The sequence below is a fragment of the Trichosurus vulpecula genome, chromosome 2 (genome assembly GCF_011100635.1).
Source record: "Trichosurus vulpecula isolate mTriVul1 chromosome 2, mTriVul1.pri, whole genome shotgun sequence".
NCBI classification, from domain to species: domain Eukaryota; kingdom Metazoa; phylum Chordata; class Mammalia; order Diprotodontia; family Phalangeridae; genus Trichosurus; species Trichosurus vulpecula.
Genome location: NC_050574.1, coordinates 259,998,209 through 260,012,987, shown reverse-complemented (window position 1 = coordinate 260,012,987; position 14,779 = coordinate 259,998,209). Strand labels below are relative to the sequence as shown.

General features: G+C 42.4%; 1 protein-coding gene across 1 annotated transcript; it reads right to left on the bottom strand.

Moving 5' to 3' along the window:
- Positions 1-11,280: 11,280 nt before the first annotated feature.
- On the bottom strand, positions 11,281-13,979 carry MARS2 (methionyl-tRNA synthetase 2, mitochondrial). The gene has a single exon (XM_036742780.1). The coding sequence runs from the start codon at positions 13,860-13,862 to the stop codon at positions 12,045-12,047; it is 1,818 nt and encodes a 605-aa protein (XP_036598675.1). The 5' UTR covers positions 13,863-13,979; the 3' UTR covers positions 11,281-12,044.
- Between the last annotated feature and the right edge of the window lie 800 nt (positions 13,980-14,779).

Genomic DNA, 14,779 nt, shown 5'->3' with positions numbered 1-14,779 from the left:
AAATCATCAGCATTACTATATATCACCAACAAAACCTTGCAAGAAGAAATGGTAAGAGATACCCCATTTAAAATAACTGTAGACAGTATAAAATACCTGGGAAGACACCTACCAAAACAAACCCAGGAACCACATGAACATAATTATAAAACATTTTTATACAAATAAAGTCAGATTTAAATAATTGGAGAAATATTCATTGTTCCTGCACAGGCAGAACCAATATAATAAAAATTACAATTTTACCTAACTAATTTATTTAATGTCATACCAAAAAAGTTATTTTGCTGAGCTAGGAAAAATCATAAAATTCATTTGGAAAAACAAAAGGTCTAGAATATCAAAGGAATTAATGGGAAAAAATGTAAAGGAAGGAGATACCAGATCTTAAACTATAATTATAAAAACTATCTTGTACTGGCTAAGAAATAGAAAAGTAGATCAGTGGAACAGAGGAGACATACAATTTACCACAGGAAATGAGTAAAGTAAACTTGTGTTTGACAAATGTAAAGATCTAAGCTTTGGGGATAAAAATTCATTGGTAAAAAATTTCCGAGAAAGCTGAAAAGCAGTCTGGCAGAAATTGAGCATAGACCAATATCTTACACCATTTACCAATATAAGGTCAAAATGGATACATGACCTACATGTAAAGGAAGAAAACATAAAAAATTTAGAAGAACATAAAACATATTACCCATCAGACTTATGGACAGGAAAACAATTTGTGAATAAAGCAAGAGATGGACAACATTGTGAGTTGTTAAATGGATAATTTTGATTAAATTAAAAAGGTTTATTACAAAAAAATCATAGCCAAGATTAGAAGGAAAACAAAATTAGAAAATTTTTATACACAGTTTTTCAGATAAAGATCTCATATCTCAAGTACATATAGAAAATTTTGTCACATTTATAAGAATACAAGTTGTTTCCCAGTTGATAAGTGGTCAAAGGATATGAACAGGTAGCTTTTCAATGAAGAAATCAAAACTATATAGTCATATGAAAAAATGCTCTAAATCACTATTGATTAGGAAAATGCAAATTAAAACAACTTTGAGATATAATCTTACACCTATCAGATTGGCTAAAGTGATAGAAGGGATAAGCAACAAATGTTCAAGGGAATGTGGAAAAATTGGGATATTAAGTCACTGTTGGTGGAACTGTGAACTGATCCAAGTATTTTGGAGAGCAATTTGGAATTATGCCCCAAGAGTTATTAAACTGCATATTTGACCCAGCAATACCACTGTTAGGTCTGTTTCCCAAGGTGATTAGGTAAAAAGGAAAAGAACTTTTATGTTCTCAAATATTTATAGCAACTCTCTTTGTGGTGACAAAGAACTGGAAATTGAGGGGATGCCCATCAACTGGGGAATAGTTAAACAAGTTGTGGTATATGACTGTGATGGAATACTAATGTGCTATAACAAATGATGAGCTGGTTGATTTTAGAAAAAAACATGGAAAGATTTGTATGAAATATCAAAGAGTGAAATGAGCAGAGCCAAGAGAACATTTTACACAGTAATAGCAGCATTGTTCTAAGAACATCTTTGAATGACAAAGTCACTATGAGTATTATAAATAGTCAAACTAACTACAAAGGACCTATGAAGGAAGATACTATCTGTATCCAGAGAAAGAACTGATAAATAGAAGTATGTACAGTATGGTTTTACATATAGATACAGATAGGTAGGCAGATAGATAGATAGACAGATAGATAGGTAGATAGATCATACATATTTACATATTTGTGTCTAATGATAGCCTCTAGGGTGGAGTAAGGAGAGAGGTAGGAAAAAAATTTAAAAATGCACAGCAGAGAACAAAAGAAAACTTGGAAGCACAGAAAAGCAGAGTAGCTTCGAAAATGATATGTGGTATTTATTACAGTTTTTTTCAAAAAGGTAAACAGTGTGAAATGGAAATTCATGGTTTTATAATTGAGTCCTCTTTTTATGTTGTGCTGTGTACATGGAAATGTTTAGTTCTTTGTCTTTTTGTATTTCAGTTCAAAATTAGAAAAAAAATTTAAGGCAAAAAGCCAGTTCTTGCTCTTAAGGACCTCAATCTAACAGAGAAGACACCATGCAAACAAATATATACAGGATACAGAAAGCACTAAAATTAAAAGGGGTTGGGAAATGCTTATTTTTTTATATGTAAAATCATGCAAAATGTTTCCAAATTAGCCATTTTACAAAAAAAGAAAAAATAAAATGAAAAAGTATGCTTAAATCTGCACTCAGATTTCATCAGTTCTCTCTCTGGAGGTGCTTAGCATTTTTCACCATGGGTCTTTTGGAATTGCCTTGGCTCATCATATTGATTAGATTGATTGAGTAGCTAAGTGTTTTACAATCAACTGTCTTTACAATATTGCTGTTGCTGTGTACAGTGTTCTCCTGGTTCTGCTAACTTCACTTTGCATCAGTTCATGTAAGTCCCTCCAGGTTTTTCTGAAACCATCATGCTCCCTGCGAAAAACAAACCCAGGAACTATATGAACACAATTACAAAACACTTTTCACACAAAGTCAGATCTAAATAACTGGAAAAACATCAGTTGCTCATGGGTAAGCTGAGCTAATATAATAAAAATGACAATTCTACCTAAATTAATTTACTTATTCAATGCCATACCAATCAAACTGCCAAAACATTATTTTATAGAGCTAGAAAAAATAATAACAAAATTCATCTGGAAGAACAAAAAAGGTCCAGAGTATCAAGGGAATTAATGAAAAGAAATGTTAGAGAAGGTGGCCTAGTCATACCAGATCTTAAATTGTATTATAAAGCAGCAATCATCAAAACTACTTGGTAGGCTAACAAATAGAGTGGTGGATCAGTGGAATAGGTTAAGTACACAAGACACAGTAGTCAATAATTTTAGTAATCTACTGTTTGGCAAACCCAAAGACCCCAGCTTCTGGGACAAGAACTCACTATTTGACAAAAACTGCTGGGAAAACTGGAAAATAGTGTGACAGAAACTGGGCATAGTCCAACATCTGACACCATATAACAAAGTCCAAATGAGTACACGATTTAGATATAAAGGCTGCTGCTATAAACAAATTAGGGGAGCAAGGAATAGTTTGTTTTTCAGATTTATGGAAAATGGAGGAGTTTATGACCAAACAAGATAGAGAACATTATGAAATGCAAAATGGATAATTTTGATTACATCAAATTGAAAAGTTTTTGCACAAAGGCAATGCAACCAAGATTAGGAGGGAAGCAGAAAACCGGGAATTTTTACAACTAGTGTCTCTGATAAAGGCCTCATTTCTAAAATATAAAGATAACTGAGTCAAATTTACAAGAATATAAGTCATTCTCCAATTGATAAATGGTCAAACAATATGAACAGGCAGTTTTCAGAGGAAGAAATTAAAGCTATCAATAGTCATATGAAAAAATGCTCTGGATCACTACTGATTAGAGAAATGCAAATCAAAACAACTCTGAGGTACCACATCACACCTATCAGATTGGCTAACATGACAAAAAGGAAAATCATAAATGTTAGAGAGGATGTGGGAAAATTGGAACACAAATTCATTTTGGTGGAGTTGTGAACTGATGCAACCATTCTAGAGAGCAATTTGGAACTATGCCTAAACTATAAAAATGTGCATACCCTTTGACCCAGCAATACCACTTCTAGGGCTGTATCCCAAAGAGATCATAAGAATGGGAAAAGGACTCACATGTACAAAAACATTTATAGCAGCTCTGTTTAAAGGGGCAAAGAACTGGAAATTGAGGGGATGCCCATCAATTGGGGAATGGCTGGACAGATTGTGGTACATGAATGTAATGGAATACTATTGTGCTATAAGAAATGATGAACAGGCCAACTTCAGAAAAACCTGTAAAAACTTATATGAACTGATGCTGAGTGAAGTGAGAAGAACCAGAACATTGTACACAACCACAGATACATTGCTTCTGTGATGACTTTGATAGACTTGACTCTTCTCAACAATGCAAGGTTCTAAGACAGCGCCAAAAGACTTATGAAGGAAAAGGCTATCCACATCCAGAGAAAGAACTATGGAGTCTGAATGCAGATTGAAGCAGAGTGTTTTATGTTTTTTTCTTTCTCATGGTTCCTCTCATTCATTCTAGTTCTTCTATACAACATGACTAATGTGAAAATATATTTATTAGGACTGTATATGTAGAACCTATATCAGACTGCATGCCATCTTGGGAAAGGAGAGGGAGGGGGTAAATTTAAAACTTACGGAATTGAATGTTGAAAATTGAAAATAAATAAATTATTTAAAAAACCATCATGCTCATCATTAGTATTCCATCACAATCATACACCACTTCAGCCATTTTTCAGTTGACGGGTATCCCCTTACTTTCCAATTCTTTGCCATCTGAAAAAAAAGCTTCTATAAATATTTTTTTACATATAAGTCCTTTTCCTTTTTCTTTTATCTTTTTGGGATACAGCCTTACTAGTGGTATGGCTGAGTCAGAGTTTACATAGTTGTATAGCTCTCCGGACATAGTTCCAAATTGTTCTCCAGATGGTTGGCCCAGTTGATATCCCCAGCAATAGTGCATCAGTGTCCTTATCTTCCCACATCCTCTCCAGCATTCGTCCTTTTCCTTTTCTGTCTTGTTAACCAATCTGAGAGTTGTGAGGTAGTACCTCAGGGTTGTTTTAATTTGCATTTCTCTAATTAATAGTGATTTAAAGCATTTTATGTGACTATTGATAGCTTTAATTTCTTCTGAAAACTTCCTGTTCATATCCTTTATCATTTATCAATTGGGGAATGGCTCTTATTTTTATAAATTTGCTTCAGTTCCCAATATATTTGAGAAATTAAGTGAAAGGCTTACTGTAAAAGATGGGATTTTATTTGGGACTTAAAGCCAGTAGGGTTAAGGAGGGACCACATTCCAGGCCTGGAAAACAACCAGAGTTTTCTCTTTCTGGCTGCCCAGAGCCAAAAGATGGAGTATCTTATTCATGGAAGAGCCAGGACTGGATGAAAGAGGCAAGGAGCAAAGTGTAAGAAGATTGGAAGGGTAGGAGAGGCTAGTTTATGAAGGGGTTTAAATACCAAACAGGGTTTTGTATTTGATCTTGGAGGTGATAGGGAGCCACTGGAGTTTATTGAGTGAGGAGGGAGGTGGGGTGTGACAGGGTTGGACCTGTGTTTTAGGGAAATCATTTTAGTGGCTGAATGGAGGATGGATTGGAGTGGAAAGACATTTGAGGCAGGCCTACCCATTATCAGACTATTGCAATAGTCCAAATACAAGGTGATACAGGCCTACATTAGAGTGCTGGCAGGGTCAGAAAAGACAAAGAGGTGTATATTTGAAAGATTTTGGAAAGGTGAAACCTACAGGCTTTAGCAACAGATTCGATGGGGGGGGGAGAGTGAGGATTTGAGGATGATTCCTAGATTTTAAGCCTGAGGAAGTAAGAGGAAGGCATTACCCTCCACAGTAATAGGGAAGATTGGAGGTAGGGGAGATGCGGTGGGGGGGAGTGGGAGGCAAGGGAAAAGACAATGAATTCTGCTTTGGACATGGTTAGTTTAAGATGTCTACTGGGTATCAAGTTTTAGATATCAAAAGGCAATAGAAGATTGGGGATCAGAAGAGGCTAGAGGCAGGACAGGTGGATTTGGGAGTCTACCTGTCAGCATAGAGGCGGTCATTGAATCCGTGGGAGCTGCTGAAATCACCCAGTAAAGTAACCTAAACGGAAAAGAGAAGAGGACCCAGGACAGAGCCCTGAGGGACACATGATTAGAGGGTATAATCCAGATTGGCTCTTGTTGTTCGGTCATTTTTCAGTCACATCCAAGTCCTTGTGACCAGTCCATTTGGGGTTTTCTTGGCAGAGATACTGTAGTGGTCTGCTATTCTTTCTCCAGATCATTTTATAGATGAGGAAACTAAGGCAAACAGGGTGAAGTGAATTGCCAGGATCATACAGCTAGTAAGTATCTGAGGCCACATTTGAACTCAAGACTCCAGACTTAGCACTCTATCCACTGTGCCACCTTAGCTGCCAAGTCAGACAGGTGGGGGGGTCCCAAAAACCTAGAAGAGAGTAACAAGGAGAGAGTAGTCAAAGTGTCAAAAGCTGCAGAGAGGTCAAGGAGAATAATGATTGAGAAAAGGCCATTAAATTTGGCAACCAAGAGACCACTGGTAACTTTTGAGAAGGCATTTTCAGTGGGATTATAAGGTTGGAAACTGGATTGTAAGCAGTTAAAAAGAGAGTGAGAGGAGAGAAAGTGGAGGCACCTATTGTAGATGACCTTTTTGAGAAGTGTAGCTACAAAGGGTAGTAAAGACAAAAGATGATATCAGGGATGGAAAAATCAAGTGAAGTATTTTTCAAGATGGGGGAACATGGACATGTTTGTATGTAGGCAGTAAGAAATGAGCCAGCAAACAGGGCAAGATAGAAAATAGAGCAGTGATAAAAGAGGGCAATCTGTTGGAAGAGACAACATAGAATGGAATCACTTGAAAAACAGAGGGGCTTACCTTGTTAAGGAGTAAGGCCATTTCGTCAGGTGAGACAGAAGTGAAGGAGATAGGGGCAGAAGGCATTTGAGTGGTAGATGAGGAAGAAGGGAGAAGAGGGAGCTCATGGTGAATGGCTTCAATTTTTTTCTGTAAAATATGAAGGTTTTCAGCTGAGGATTGTGGGGAGGGGGAGGTATGGGAGGTCAGGGGAAGAATGAAAAGGTTTGGAAGAGATGCTATGGACAGTGTGATAGTGGTTGATAAGGAAGGACTGCCTAGCAGCAATGTGAGCCCAGTTGAGGTTGTGTAACATAAATCTATAGTGGGCCCAGATTGAACAGTTGTGTGATTTTCTCCACCTTTGTTCAGCAGCAGGTGTTTAGCAGCAAAGTTGGAAAATGGTAGGAATGATCCAAGGCTGAAGCTTGGCAGGGCATACTTGGTGATAGAGAGGAACTTGTTGGGTTTTGTTGTTTGTCCTTCCTTACCAAGAGGAACAATGACATCACACATGAATTGAACTTAAAGTGATACAGAGTTGCACAAAGTCATCATCCTCTCTCTTCCTGAGTCATTGAAGTCCAGTAGCAAGACAAAAGTCCAAACAACTGGTGATAGATGATCCTGGCATCTTCCATGTCTAACCAAGCTTTAAGCACTCTGTAGCACCTGCTTCAGCAGCCTTCACGGACATCAGAACAAATTGCTTCTGTCAAGGGAAGTCCATATGCTGGGGGTAAACATTCCCCCAACTCACCAACAGGTTTGAGGGAACTAGAGATTCAAAAGAGGAGGATAATGTAAAGTTGATTTGGTTCACCAAGGAGTCAAGATGAGAAAAAGAGTGAGTGGCTAGCATAGGGGAGAGGGCCTGGGAGAGAATCAAGATATCAAGAAATTAGAATTCATGGTGTGGATAAAGAATAGGGTTTTGTAAGGAAGTCAGAGAGAGAAAAGACAATAGGTTATAGTCTGATAAGGTGATTTCAAAACTGTTGAACTTGTAGCCGTTACATTTGCAGGTGATGGCAAGGCATGACCATCTTTATGTGTGGCTGGCATGAGGTAGAGGAGTAGCTCATGGGAAGTAAGCAGGTAGAGGAACTGAATCATTAGAGTATTTGAAGGAGTATTATGAATGGTGAAGTCTCCTAGTATGGGGGCAGGAGTTGGAGAGGAGAGAAAATTGTGAGTCATACATCAAACTCGTTGAGGAAAGAAGAGGAGTGACCTCGGGGCCTATAGACAACAGCTACCATGACTGGGTACTAGATATGAATAGCATGAATCTCAAAAGAAGAAAGGTTACTGAGTAATGGAGGTAGCGGGAAAATTTGGAATGGGCAACGAGAAACAACTGTCTCACTTCAGCCAGCGAGCCGAGAAGAATGACTAAAGGTGAATGCAGGACTGGAACAAGTGGCCAGGAAGTCTGTGTCATCTGAGTGGAGCCAGGTTTCAGTAATAGCTAGTAAACAGTAAGGAGTGAGAGGAAAAGATTTGGGATGAAGGGAAGTTTGTTGCCTATGGCATTCTAGAGGGCACAGTGATGGGTGATGTTTGGTTGAAACTTTGGGGTGGGAGGGTCGAAGGGGATGGAAATAAGAAATAAGGTGGTAAGGGGTGGGAGGGGTGGGATTTGGAAGCTGATCTACAGGGGTTCAGAATCACTGAGATGTTTAAGGTATAACAAGAGTTACAAGAATATTCATCATTGAGTGGAGGATGTTGCTCCTCTACCCAGCAGAGCTTGGATATCTGGCTAGAAGCAAATAGAGTATGAGATGGGAAGCCCTGCTTCACTACTCCTCATCCCTCTGAAGGGTGGAGATTAGGGAGGAAAAGTTCTCAGGAGAAAGAAATCCCATTCCCTACCAACTTTCCTCTTCCTCTCCCCTCAAGGTACAGGCACAGCAGAAGGAAGGCTGAAGGTCAAAGGATGCTTGTTCCTCATTGCACTGGTGGTTCTTCACATCCCAGTTGGGAGATTAGGATGGTAGCACAAGGTGGGAATTGTTTTGTGCTGGCATGGATGGAAATTGTTGCTTTGGGGAAAATGCAAGACAACCAGCCTGACCCATTACCATCTCTCAGGACAAGCTACACACCCAGCAGGAGATAGTAAGCACCAGGCAAGGTCAGGAACGTTTGGCTTATCTTCTTTGTATTTTGTAGTTTCAGTGCTTGAAGGACCAGAAAGGTCATCTAGTCCAACCCTCTCTCATTTTATAAATGAGTAAACTAAGGCCCAGAGAGGTAAATTGAAACAATAGTGTTCATGGAACATTCCGAGTGGAAACAACCACTCACTGCACTTGCTCATATGAGTTAGTTACTAACTTGTTGGTACCTCTCAATTCCCCAGACACAATTCTGTACATCCTAATGGCACACCATCTTCACACTGGGAAGCTCTTCCTGTGATTGGCTGGTGTGGGGGGGGTGGGGAGTGGGGGAATGGGCAGGAAGATCATGATTAGAAAATACCTTTCCACAAGGAAATGCACAAAGGAGTGATGAAGGCATTTGGGATCAGTTTGCTTAGTCTAATTTATGTAAACTCTCTCTTGTGTGATTTATCCATGCCAGGACTCCAACAAACTGTCTTTATTCCTTTAAATTTCCATCAGCGTATTGTCCCTTCTGAGTTCCAGTAACTGCATGCAGCTATAGTTTCTTAAGTCAGTCTATAAGTGGTTTTTCATGATCATAAGGCAGTCACATGGAGGTATACTCAGCTCTGCCAGGTATCTGACCAAGGCTTCAGAATGAATTATGAGGGCCTGAATGGGTCTAAAAATATTCAGATGTACTATTTGTTGGAGTTTTTTTTCTTTATAACATCCTCTTCTGTTAAATGGTAGAAGTAAAATCTAATTGACAGGAAATTAAAGCGTGAAGGGACACAAGAGATCTTCTATTCCAGCCCCCTCATTTGATAGATAAGAAAACTGAGGTCCAGCAAGATCAAATGAGTTATTCAGTATCTTGTGGGGGAGTAGGGAGGGAGAGGGCATGGTTTGGGTTTGGGGTTGTCGGATGGGTTTTTTTTAAGCAGCACTGGCACTGACACCCAGGCCTCCTGGGTCCATCCAGTGTCCTGTTCCACCGTACTAAGTGATTTGTACAGCAGAGGTGTCAGATTCTAGCCAGCAAAATTTCCAAGTGCCACAGCAGGAACCAGATTAAAATGTAATTGGGAAATGTTTAACAAAATAAAGTACAACATAGATAACGCTAATTTGTGATTTTCTAACTCAACACGAACCCTGCAGGGATCTGTTTCTATTTGACATCACTGTTCTACAGAATGTTAGGCTGCCAGACTCCTTCAGTGCAGTGACCATTTTGTTTTTCTCCTCGTAGCCTCCTGAAGCAGGATGGTGGTACCCAGAGAACTGGCCTCAAGGCTAGAAGGACCTGAGTTCAAGTCCTGCACCTGACCCATACTGTCTATATCACCCTAGACAACTGATTTACTCTCTGTGCCCTAGGCATCTTTCTAAGCCTACAAGGTATCACAAAAGTGATTGGCACAGGGAGTTTCCCCATCTGTAAGTTCCCAATATCAATAAAATCACAGGACCAGCCCCAATCTCTTTGTAGCTCCAGTGCCTTGCGCATAGTAGTCACTTAGTAAATGCTTGTTAGATTGAACTGGAACTACAGTAGCTACCTATCACTGATAGGTTTACATGTCCTGAAATTCACAACTGCATCCAGTGAGCACCAATACAACATTCTCTGACCCATCCAAGCCCCTTCTAACATAACCACACCACCAGCCCTCCCATTTTACATGAAGGAACTGACACTCAGAGAGACTGCCAAAAGTCACAAATGTATTGACAGAGCAAGGATTCAAACTCAGCAGATTTCAAGTTCAATCCTATTAATCCAATAACATGCCTCAAGGGTCCTGATAACTCAAAGTGCTCCTCAAATTTCTTAAGCAGTATCTCAACATCTTTCATCAACTACCTCAGGACCCTCTGCCAAAGGATTCCCCCATGCCAGCTATTCTCTAGGGCAGGCCTGTTTCATTTGCAAGATGGATTATAATACTAGTTGACTGCAAAGATAATGACAGCTCATATTTGCACAGTGTTATATCAGTATATTTAAGCAATTACGTCCACAAAGTTAATTAGATACCCATTGCCTAAAATGAAACATCTAGTGCTCACTGTCAAGGTCCCAGACAGGTCAAGCAAACCATCTATCTACCACAGGACTCATAGGATTATAGGACTGATAGCTTTAGAGCTGAAAATGACCTTGGAGGTCGGTCATCGAGTTGAGACTGGGAGAGGAGTGACTTGCCCAAGGTCACACAATTGCACTTGCTCATATCAATTAGTGCCATTCAAAGAGATGTCCAGACACCAGTTTTATACATCCTATTGAGAAACAATCTTTAAACTGGTGGAAGCCCTTCCTATAGCTCAGTGAGAAAAAAAAATATTTGGGCACCAAGGATATGGAAAATTTGCAATTAGGTCTTCCTGACTCCAAGTTCAACATTACTCACCGTACCACCTAATCTGTACCTCAGGTGCACTAATCAGAGGAGGGTCATATCAGGGAAGGCTCTACAGAAATGGGTAGATGGGTAGTACCACTGATATTTCAGTGAGGATGGGAGTCCAACATAATTCAGATATTCAACCATCCCTTCACTATCCTCTCCAATGGGCCCAGGTATCTATGCACTTTGTGGGCAAGACAAATACATAAACCAACCATTTGAAAGTAAATTTATTCAAGGGACTATATTACACGAATATAAACAAGAGACCTTTATTTTGGATCTGATCACCAAAAAATAGTTACCACAGTTTAGAATGTAAACCATATCTTATAAGTTGCTCAGAAAATGAACTGGGGAAGAAAAGATGCTGGGAATATTAGGGAATGAGAAAAGATCAGAGTAAGGAATCTGAGAAGAAAGGTTAAGTCATTTTGAGACTACTAGAGGAGCCAAAGGATGGAAAAGTAGAGTGAAACAAAAAGTCAAAATGATCATAATAACTCACTTATGTTTGGAAGAGCAACTAAGCTTGTTTGAATCCTGAATTTCTGGCTTAGAAGCCATTCAGCTATTTTGTCTGACAGGGACAGAAGTACTAGGGAATGGAAAATAAGTGAGGTAGCCTGAGCAAATAAAAACCTGATTACTTCAATTTATTTAGCCAGAAAAGTTGGTGGTGGCTCAGGTAGCACAATTAGGGGGAAAAAGTACCAGCAGCTGTCTTATATTCCCCTTCCTCCCCACCCTATACTCAAGTTGCCAGTACTAAGTGGTTAATGGGTTCAAGGGATTAAAGAATATAGGAACTAGGCACCTGAACTATATAAACCCTTTCTCCCAAGTACTAGAGTCACATCATGCCCCCCCATCCCCCACCTTCCAGGAGGAGTCATTTGAGAAACTATCCACCCAGCTTTCTGGAACAAATCAAAGACGTCTGCCTGCCTTTTAAAACACAACTCTTAAAAACTGGCATCTAGGTGCTATGAACTTTTGCCAACCGTGACCTAGATTTGTCCAGTCTTGGAAACAAGAGTCCAGTGTCAGGTCCCAGTTTTCTCCCCTCAAATGGACAAGGTTGCCCATAGTATCGAGGAAGAAAGCAGATACCCCGAAGGCCCCTCTCAGTTTCAGAGATACCTAGCCTAGAAAGAAGCTTGTCAGCTAGTGCTGGGGTAACTGGCTGAAGCAATGTCCCAAAGACTCGAAGGCACTCTAGTGTTACATGTATTACTGTGTCTAGCCATCGAGCATCAGCCAAGTTCTCCCTGTTAAGCTTCCAAGGTGCGTTCCGCTGGACAAAGTTATTAGTCTGACGGACACAAGCGGACACTGCTTCCAAGGCCTTGTAGATTTGAAAATTCTCGTAGTAGTTCTCCACCTGTAAGGGCAAAGCTGACACTGACCTCACCAAAGCATAGTCCTCAGATTGGGCCTTTGTTGGAGCTACCATTACACCCTCCACAGAAGGGAAACAGGAGGTGCAGAATTCTGGGAAGATCCCAGTAGGATTCAGGCTAGTGGCGGTGCATCGATTCAGGAGCCCCCCCAGTGCATCTGCCAGCTCAGCATCAAGTAACTTGACTACTTTCTTTTCATAGTAGTCACAATCCCAGTTAGGGACACCTTGCCTTAGGAGGAAGTAACGAAAGCCATCTACAGTAAACCTATCCAGACAAGTCCAGGGATCAACCACATTGCCCAGGCTCTTGGACATCTTCTGGCCCTGTACTGTCCAGTGGGAGTGTACATATATACGATGAGGGGGTGTCATCCCTGCTCCCAGGAGCAAAGCAGGCCAATAGATAGCATGAAACTTAAGGATGTCTTTGCCTATGATGTGGTGGGTGGTGGGCCACCAGATCTGCTGTTCCGAGTCAGGGTAACCTATGACAGTGAGGTAGCTGACCAGGGCATCGACCCACACGTAGATGGTCTGCATTGGGTCACCAGGTACGGGGAGGCCCCAGTGCAAATGGCTAGTGCCCCGAGAAACGGAGAGATCCGGCAGGTCCTCCTCTAGCCACTGGAGGACAATGTGGCGGAAAGGTTCAGGAGTGATGGCCTGAGGGTCGTCCCGGAGCCACTGCCGAAGAGGCTCCCTAAACTGGGAGAGTCTGAAGATGTAGTTTTCCTCTTTCATCCAACAGACTGGATGCCCGCTCTCCAGCGCTACGGGGCGGCTTTCCCCGTCGGGGCCCAGGCGCCAGGTGACTTTGGCCTCCGGCAGGAAGCACTCATCGGACGCGCAATACCAGCCCTCGTAGAGCCCCTTGTAGAGCAGCCCCCGGGCGCGCAGGACCCCCCAGAAGTGGTGCACCGCCCGCCGATGCCGGGCCTCCGTGGTGCGGAGGAAGTCGTTAACGGAGACGCCGGCCTCCTGGAAGAGCTCCCGGAACTGGGCGGACACCCGGTCGCAGAGCTCCAACGGGGTCAAGCCCGCTGCTGCGGCCGCCTGCTGGATCTTCAGCCCGTGCTCGTCGGTGCCCGTGGAGAAACGGACGAGCGGGGCGGCAGAGCCCGGGCCCGTGGACGGCGCGGCCCGGAGGCGGTGGTAGCGGGCCAGCGCATCGGCCAACAGCGCCGAGTACAGGTGTCCGATGTGCGGCGCCGCGTTCACGTAAAAGATAGGAGTCGTGAAGCAGGCACGGCCGTCTTGGGCACGCGGGGGCCCGAGGCGCCCTTCGCCATCGCTGCCGCCATTACAGCAGCCGCGGCTCCCCAAGGCAGAGGCCCGAAGATGGGGCCCCCGCAGGACTGAGTGCCCAAGCCCCCGAAGCACGACCCGAAGCATGGGCAGAGACACTCACGCGCCCGCAAAACACTCCGAGCAGACACCGGTACGGAGCAAGCCGGATTAAAAAGGCGGCGCATGCGCTCACTCCGCCCATCCCGCACTCGCCAATCGCTGAGCAGCGCGAGCCCAGCGCGCGAACACCGCGACGTCGCCCCGCCCCCACCGGAAGAGCCGCCGTGAAGCTGTAGCGGTGATAAGCAAAGGATAGGCGGAGAGATTGGATCTGGTGGAGGTCAAGTGCAGGAGCTGGGACCGCGGTCACCTCCTTCCGAGCAGGGCGTGGGGTCGCGTGAGCTCCGCGGGGACGCATGAGCCGAGGCTTAGAGCCACAAGGGCGCTCAGCGTTCTCTCTGACAGATGAGATGAAGGGAAAGTCGGGGGAAAGGTTTTTCTTTCCACCAGACGCCGGGTGAGCGACTGAACTTGGGTTTTTAATTCTTTAAAAAGAATTAACTTGGAGGTGGAGGCGGTCCACGATCCACGGCCGCAGGGGTACCAGCGCCCGTTACACCCCCTCCGGGTCTGCGGGACCAGCCCTGTGAGGGCCCTGCAGTTATGATCCCATTTTACATATAAAGGCCCCAAGGCGCAGAAGATTGAGAGATCTTCCCTGAGTGTTCCTGTTAATATCATCCCCATTTTATAGAGGAAGAAACCGAGGTCCGGAAAAGATTGTGTGACTTGCCCGGTGTCACACAGCTAGCTAGTGTCTAAAGCAGGATTAGAACCTAACTCCCGTTGCTACCCTAAATACTAGAGAATACCGGTGTTAATTTATCTTTTTATTTATTTCTTTTACAAGAGATAGGCTTTTGTGTCAGGGATTTTTTTTTATTTTCCTTTTAATTATGAACTGGACAAACATGAACATTTTTCTTATACAAAAAAGAACTGAATATCAATAACGGCCAATA

What these genes read in the sequence shown, in the direction of transcription:
- MARS2 (XM_036742780.1), bottom strand. Translation starts at nt 13,862, where the DNA reads ATGCTTCGGGTCGTGCTTCGGGGGCTTGGGCACTCAGTCCTGCGGGGG.